General features: G+C 32.3%; 1 protein-coding gene across 1 annotated transcript in view; it reads left to right on the top strand.

Moving 5' to 3' along the window:
• Positions 1–3,603: 3,603 nt before the first annotated feature.
• LOC149070467 (cadherin-like and PC-esterase domain-containing protein 1) overlaps positions 3,604–8,982 on the top strand; it is a 168,238-nt gene continuing 162,859 nt past the window's right edge. The window contains exon 1 of the mRNA XM_089248967.1: positions 3,604–3,722. Coding sequence (XP_089105093.1) covers positions 3,717–3,722 — 6 coding nt within the window. The 5' untranslated portion in view covers positions 3,604–3,716. The remainder of the gene's footprint in view (positions 3,723–8,982) is intronic.

The raw sequence follows: 8,982 nt of genomic DNA, 5'->3' as shown, positions 1-8,982 counted from the left end.
ATCAGTTTTTCGGTCCCAAAAAAGTAATTGCTGCAGGCAGCAAAGTAATCATATGGTCCGCAAGACGAAGATTTTGCACACATTGTAATGGTTGAAAGAAAAAAAATGGCCATAATTGGAAACAAATTTTTGATTTCACACTGAGATGTATTGGATAAAGCTAATTGAGTTTATAATCCATCTGAAATAACATGAAATATTGTATTCGAATTTGGAAATTGTTTTGAACGTTAATGAGCGAGCAACTGTGAGCTGTTTTTACCTCACAACTGCTATAATTGCAAAATAGAAAACTTTAAGAGGCCTCATGCCTTTGAACATTGTCGAAAGTCTTGAAAACTATGCTCTTATAGAAATATCATTCAAAATATTATTAAAGCATTCATTGCTTTAAATTGAATTTAAAATTTCAACTTAAAATTCAACATTGGGAAAATGCATTATTATCACCTTGCGGGCGCGATAAAATGATTTGACATGATTTTAGTTGAATAAAAATTGCAGTAAAACCTCCGAAAACGGTCACCTATAAACAACGGCCACATTTCCTTGGAACAGAACACATCCCACTGGATTAACCTTAAGGTTAACCTCCGAATAACGGCCACTTTTGGAAATTAAAATGGAAGAAAAATGATGTATTTTATCACTAAGAAAAACAACCGTCAAGATTTGCTTTTTTTCTTTCCCCTTGATTTATTTGAATATATAAATATATATGGGTTCTTTCCTACATCAGTAGTTTCTACAATGTGGTCCATGGATCTCGGGAGTTCTTAAAGTAGATGCTAAGGAGTGGGCTAGACGCACTCCTTATTAATGAAAAATTTGATCTAAGGGGCAAACCTGTTTTCTTCGACTTTGTCTGACGTACAAACAACTTTTCAAACTATTTAATCGTTTTGAAATATCACAAAACACGTGAACTTTTGTTTTTGAATTTGTTTCCAATTTTTTTAAAAATTTGAATTTGAAATTGAATAAAGCAGAAAGAAAGAATAAAGCAGAAATTATGGTTAGAATTTGGAAAGTGGCCATGTCACAGAGTGTTCTAGTTTTCCATACTTTTTGACCAATGGCGTTGAAAATGCTGCCCAAATAAAAACAAAAAAATAGCTGATTGCACCCGAGGATATATCTGATCTGAAGAATGCATGCCCCCGAACAAAAAGATCACAGAAGAGCTGTACTAATTTTTCTTCATAACATTTGTGAATGATATACTAACAATAGAAAAATCACAAATAAATTTCTTCATGAAAAAGTCACCCATCTTCAATGCAAAATAAATGTCATGTACAGCAAAACAGCTTATGCGAATTAATTGCAGCATGGCTTGTTACAATTTTACAAGCAACCAAAAAAATGAATCCACGTTTCAGAAACACTGAACCTCTTAACAACGGTAACATCACTCACAATAACGACCATATTTGCTCGGTCCTGTTAGTGGCTATTGTTGGGAGGCTTCAATGTAATTCCAAATGAAGGAAATAATTTGTTTCATAAAAAGAAGCAAAATATCTGAAATCTGTCCATAAATACTTGATTTAAAAAAATGATTGACTTTTTTGTAATTTTTTTAAAATTTGAATTTGAAATTGAATTTTAAATAGGATTGAAAGAATGTAGAATGAATTCTTAATATTTTGCCTCATTTTATGAACTAAACATTTTTTATTTCGAATCAATTCTTTTTCGATTATATTGATTTCATGCTATTTTATCATGCACGTAAGTTGTTAACATATTGTATTTTTTTCTGAATAGTTAGAGATTTGCAAAAAAAAATTATTGCAGATAAGTAAAACCCTGTATTAAGATAGCCAATACGGTATATTTAACGTATCTCTAACACTTATTTTTTTTGCGAATTTTCAAATATTTAGAAAAAAATTTATTATTGACATTTTACGTACGCGATAAAATAGCATGAAATCAATGCAAATGAATAAAAATTAACTCAAAATAAAGAAACTGTTCATTTCGTTAAATGAGGCAAAAGATTTTAACTTTAAAAAAAATTAAATTATTTTTTATAAATATTTTTTGTAAGTAATAAAATATTTATGAATGAATGTCAAATACTGTATTTTGTCTCATCTTATGAACTGAACGGTTTCCTTTATAATTTTTTATTCAATCACATTGGTTTCATGCTATTTTAGTACACGCGCATGGTGTGAAGAATGCATTTTACCCTCAATGTCTGAAAATTTGCAAAAAAATAAATATTGATAAACATTGTATAACCATAGTATATAAAATTGAAAATACAGTCAAATTCGGTTATAATAACTTTAGTTGTAACAACAACCCAGCATTAATGTCAATAATTGACAGTCCCGGCTGATTCCCGTAGGTAACAATTTTAATGAACCTTGTTTATATATTGGATAAAATGCAACGCCCTCGAATATAACAACACATTTTCCGTCGCTTTTGCTTCCATTTTTATGACGTTTTCCCCAGAAACCCCAAATCCCTAGAATTAGAGCTAATAAAAAATCAGGGAAAGTTTGCGTGCTATTCAATTGATGGCTAACGATGAAAAAGATTTATTCATGTTTGTAGGTCTGACTTACTGACTGATAAGATCCCCAAATGGGACATTCCCGTAATTTCACCCCCTTATGGTTTTTTAATGTTAATTTACTATTTTTTTATTTTTTTTTAATGAACCTTATTTTATCATTTTCACAAAAATTGGGGACGAAGATAATTTGCATGTTTCAGAAATTACATTAAAATGCATATGACTATGTATAAATATAAATATTCTTCACGCACATATATGCCATGTTCAACTTTTTTACCCTGTGAAAACATTTTAATTCACTGTAGACTTGCCGAAGCATATTATTTACCACCGGGCAGCAGTAAATGGCAATTTCGCTGGCAAAAGTTTTCACTAGCAACAGCAATGTCCCGTATTCATTATCCCAATTTCCCACATTTTTCTCGATAAAAAACTATAACCCTAATCTTAATACAATTTCAACTTCATTTACAATATTTGATTTCATTTGATTAATAGTATTTTCACATTTGTAATATTTTGAAAATGTCAACATCGGTTGTAACGACAAAATTTCACGAAATATTCGATGTCGTTATAACTGATTTTGATTGCATGTGAGAAAAAGTTGAAAGAAATCAATAGTTAAATAATATTTATATTGATTCCATTAGAACATAGTTTTTGAGGACTTTTAAAAATGTTAAAAGGTATGAGACAGCCCCCTTAAGATAACAATTTATAAATTGACTGTGTATTCCTAAGTAGAAAAATGAAGAAAATTCATATCATTTCTAATTTTTTAAACATTATTTAATTTAGCACGTCAGCCACAAAACGCGTAAACAAAACTCGGTAATCGTATTAATTAATATGAAGAGTGCTCTCATTTCTCAGTCTCTCTCTCTCATCTTCCGGACCACAGGGAGGCTCATTTTGAAGATCTCTCACATAGATTAGATGGAAATTTTCTCAGTAGATGGCGCTGCAGCAACCGAAACCATTAGGGGGAAGAAAAAAATAATAATAAACGCATATCAGCTGTTTTCTGGACAGGTAGTCTGGGATGCGAAACGCTCGCGAGACTTGGAAACGGTGAGATCGCGTCTCGCCGTCTCTCTCCATCTCTTCAACGAGAAACGAAACTTTGCCGAACAAATCCCGAGCGTCGTCGATTGCATGAAGCACGTGACAAAACATGCAGGTAAGCTTGTCAAGTATATTCTTTAGAAGAAACGACTACGTATAACCACGTGATATGTCTAACATTTTGCGTTCCTATACGCTTTTCCTGTGAAAATTTATGCTTCACAAATGAGTTTTTTCGAACTGACACATGTCGTATCAGTTGCTGTCGTATCATACCGATCCTCCGCATTAGCCGGCATGCTGGAAAACTTGAGCCACAGATTCTGGGAAATTCTTAACCCTTTCATTGGCAAGCATTGAAATATTCGGGAGAGAAAAATTTTGAGGGGTTATATGTTAAGGGGTTATTAATGACGCGTACCCTGAATGTTTATGACATGACAAAAAAAATTATTGTCAATATTTAAAAAAAAATATTGAACGTTGCACTTTGGGGAAAAGACACTGTATTTATATGATTTCATAGATAGTTTAAAAATTTAATTTATTATTTGTCAACTTACTTTTATATCATTGTTGAAGAATGCACAGGAATGTATGTCTCTTCCACACATGTTATTTCCCTCAAGAATACAAGGGTCAAAATCGTTCTTGTTTGGCTTCTCAAGAAATAGGAGACGTGTGTACCTTTGAGTCATTCTGCTGGTAGTAATTATAGTATCTTCACGATCTGCTCATAAGTAAGAGAAGCGAATGTTTAGAAGTTGCTTTGAAGCATCATTGCCGAAACAAGCTCAAAACATATGCCTTTTTTTGAAAAATATAAAGAAATTTCTGTTGCTTGAAGCAACTGTTAAATAAAAGATTAAATATCTTTATTATAAAAATCTACCGAATTGACTATATGCATACTGTGATTATTTTTAATCCTCGGTTTTCCCGTCATGCCGAGAATGAAACAGACTCCCAAACATTCTTAAAGCTGGTATCCCTGAGTCTTACGACATGCCGGCTAATGCGAGGAAAACTAATTTTCATGCAGCCTGATGTAACGAATATTTTAAAATGTTGTGATCACATAAAACTGTACGTTTTGGGTAAGATTTTGGTTTTGGATAAAAATTAATTTTCACTCAGAATTTTTCATGTGGAAAATATTTGTAATTCAGGGCTTTTCAACCTTTCTCGAGTTGAGCACTGCCTATACCCATCATCAAACGAACCCTCACGGCAACTTTGACATGCGTGTGCCTGAAATCTGTATAATTGTAATCCTCAAACAATTTTTATCGGGTGTTTGATTGAGACCCTGCTCAAGTGCTCGCGAACACGAAATCGGACGAGCTCTGAGCGCTCTTGGCGCTCATGAACAATAGATTGAAGAATAATTGAATTATTTAGAACAAGCGTGCTCAACTTCTAGGACAGAGTGGGCCACTTCGTTGGTTTGAAAGCGTGTCTCGGGTCACTTAAGTGATCTGTTATTATGCCGCGGACTGTGTGCTCAAGTGTTCGGAAACTATGTCACGGGTCACTCAAGTGAGCTGTAAATATACCACTGGTCCCTTAAGTGATTTGGAACTGAACTGTGGGTCACTTAGTCACTGTAAATTTGCCACTTAGTTCATATCACAAAATTAAGTTTTAGGTAGAGGACAACATCAGATGAATCTGAGAGGGAGTGGTCATGTGTTGAGCATGTATAGTTTAGGAAAATTTATTTCGTTTATATCAGAGAATAGACACGCGAAACGATTCACGCGCGTTTTGCTAAAAGAAATAAATAGATAACCGAATTAATTATTTCTGTCCCGTATTATGTTTTGTATTTGCAAAGTGAAGGATTGAACTTAATTTTTAATTTTGTAGCCAGTATATATTGCATAATCTAATATTTCCCGTTTTAATAGTTGAATACTCGTGAAAAATCAAGAATTAATTGATCATAAAAATTTTGCGTTCTGAATAATGGGTACCGTATTTCCCTGCGTATAATCAACGGATTTATACGTTAAAAAACATTAGAATTTCCTGATGCAGATATTATATACCATTGCGTAATATCTCTGCAGCTTGTTTTTTCTGAGTGGTTGGAATAGAAATAAATACATGTGCATTTTAAAAATTAACCTGTAAAACATCATTTTTTGAATATTTATAAATCACACTGATGTCAGAAGAAAACTATCGAATTTAATTGACAACACTCGTTTCATGATAGTAAAATATTAAATTCAGATAGTGAGCTAAAAAAATTAGCTTTAACTTATTAAATGATTGACTAATTAGATTTCAGATTAAACGACTTTTCTTAAAATATTTGAACTACAGATTCAATATAATTTGTTTTATATAATTTAAATTCTGCATTTTTTTATTAACCCATTATTTACCATTGTCTCTTTTTTGGGACGTTTGTTTTCATTTCTAATTTAGCAGTGGAATTTTTAATTTTGATTTTTGTACCTAAATTTTGAACTGACTGCTATAAAAGTTGCAGACTCAATATAAAAATTAAAAAAAAAATCGATAAATAATAATTAATTATTATTCTCGTAACTAATATTTTTAATTTAATAAAACTTTTTTTCCCAAACAAACAGTTTTTATATTTCATTCATGTTATCACAAAATGGTTTTTTTTTTGAAAAAGTTGAATAATGGAGTTTTGGTGCATAATGAGTTAATGTAATTTATTCAAAATATGAAATATGTTCGTCGACACATTCACGGTTTGCATTGTGTTAAAAAATTAAAAAAATGGAAAATACTTTTTGAATCGCGCGTCTTTCTATAAGGAAAAAACAATTCATAATCGTACCACAATTTACAGAAGTGATTCTAAAAGTGTATTTTGCGGCGCCCAGACATGGGTGAGATCGGAAATCGGGAGTACCGTAAAATATTTTAAAGATGGAGTAATAATGAAAGTAGATGAATTTCATTTTCAATCAGCATAGGGTGCTTTAGTGTGCCGCCTAGTGTTCATCAATACTCTTCTAGATGCAAGATTCAAGCATCAAAATTCAATTTCGCTCCTCCAAATTTCGTTGAGGAGTGACAATAGCCCTTTAAGTTTTAGGTAATTTTTTTTAATTAAGTGATTTTTCTGGTTTTCATAAAATAAATATTCTTCTCTTACAGAACTACTCCTTCAAATTTTAGAGAGAAGTGAAATTACTCTCCAAAATTATTTTTTCGGATAATACTGGTGCTGCCGAAGTTCCTTAATGCCAGGCGGGGGAGGGAGGGCGATAGGGCGATTGCCCCTCCCAAGAGACGAATGGCATAGGGGAAATTTGTCTGCCTCGTAAAATACAGGATAATTCGAAGCACCTACATAATGAGTCGCTTCTTCGACGTATATCATGCCTCCACTCCATTAGCAGCCGAAGATGTCTTGCCCTGCTGCATTCACAGTTGAAGATGTTTGCCGTCACTCAGGCGCGGATCCAGAGTAGGCGATAGGAATGACCATGCCCCTTCTAAGAGCTAAATAATATGGGAACATTTATCCATTCTATAAAATTCTCTGGGACGATCAGAAGAACTTACGCAATTCGCTCCTCCCGTCACATCGTCTTGGATGGGGTGTCACGGGGTATTTGAAATTTCCGAGGGTGCAACGGACTTAAAAAGTTTGTGTTAGTCTTATTGATCAATACACTTCTTTTTTTTCCATTTGTCAATGACGGTCTCTATAAAGTCTGAGGGGGAAAAATATTATGTTTCGGGGGATGGGGCAAAACCGAATCAAAAATCTAATGGAAGCACCAGCTTAGCGTGGAAATTTGTAGAAATGTTTCCAGGACATATAATACATCTCGTGGTAAAAGGAAGAAACGGAGTCATAAATTCGTGTGTAATGATGGATATTAGAGAAACAAGCGCACCGGAACGCTCCAAATCACGTGATCGGGAAAATCCTACGTATGCTCGAGACTTGACAAATGCGCAAAACCACGGATTAATGGGCTTGTGAATGCCTCAGAAATTGCGCAATAAATCAACTTAACGAGTTTGTGGAATTTCCTTTCAAGTATAGATATGTGAGTGTAATGGAGTGAGTGGGGGTGAAGGTGGAATGGAAATGAAATGTGCTATTTGGTCGACCGTTTTGCTCAACACTCAATCATGTTTCCGACACTACGAATTGGATCTTGGATGATTTCGATGGGACACACACATGATATAAATACTGAACTCCTCGGAAACTTTATCAAGTCGATCCAATTTCACATCAAATGATATTAATGGTTTCCAACTGATTAAATTAAACGTGTTTGATATCGATAAAAAAAACCGTATTAATCAAATATAATTTGCTCCATTTTAGAATAAATAATTTAAGGCAGGGGTCTTCAACCTTTCAGACACTGCGGGCCAGATTCAAACTTCTCGCGGGCCACCAACTAATACTGAGGTATTTATAATTGCAAGATAAAATCCCCTAAATTTACAAGGGCTCTCATGTAATTTACAAACGCATCTTAATAGAAGGGGGCAAATAGAGGTGCCCCCGAGTTAAATAGGGAGGAAAATATTCGAAGACTTTTATGTTTTCTGAAATTATTTATTTTATCTATATTCAATTTTTGATTAAATCTGAAATAGTTTTTTTTTTCAGAAATTCTGTAAAAGTTTGATTGATTACTGATAAGTTTAAGTAATTCTGATTAATTTCAATCTGAAATCACTTTAAATGATTGTGAAATTATTCCCTTCTCGATATATCTTGAAATTATTATTTCCAATAATAATGCAGTTTTTTTATTAATTGTGAAATAATTTCAATTAGAAATTACGAAATTATTTTCCCATTGATTTATTTATTTTTAAGTTATTTTTCTCATTAATTCTGCAATTCTTTGTTTACAAAATTCTGAATTTTGATCAATTCTACAATTATTTTTTCCCTTATAATTCTAGGATTATTACTTTCGTTAATTCTAGAAATTAATGAAAGGAATAATTAATATAAAAGCACGAAATTAAAATAGGGGAAAAAAAGATCTCCATTTTTTTATGAATTTTTCTAAACATATTCCTCAGTTAAGAGGTTGAAATGTCATTTTGTGAGAAAATATAGATTTTTTTAATTTCCATTTTTTATAAAAACCCCATTTTTAAAATCTCAAAAAGTACTTTTTTTTTATTCATATGAGACTATTTGTGTAACTTTTTTGAACCGAAATTACGCCCACTTTATGTTGTATGTTCATATCACGTAATCTGTGAATAAAACTTTAAACATGTTTCAATAAGAATAGTATTTTTGACATTTTAAACTTGGGTTTGAAACGAGAATTATAAAAACATACCAATTGTACCATTACAAAATTTTTATATTATATTCTTCCATATACTGGTAAGAT

Source organism: Pholcus phalangioides, unplaced genomic scaffold (assembly GCF_987345545.1).
Source record: "Pholcus phalangioides strain wild (caught in Gottingen) unplaced genomic scaffold, Ppha-v1.0 ptg000021l_1, whole genome shotgun sequence".
Lineage (NCBI taxonomy): Eukaryota > Metazoa > Arthropoda > Arachnida > Araneae > Pholcidae > Pholcus > Pholcus phalangioides.
The sequence above is the reverse complement of the archived record's forward strand: the minus strand, read 5'-3'. Positions and strand labels throughout refer to the sequence as shown.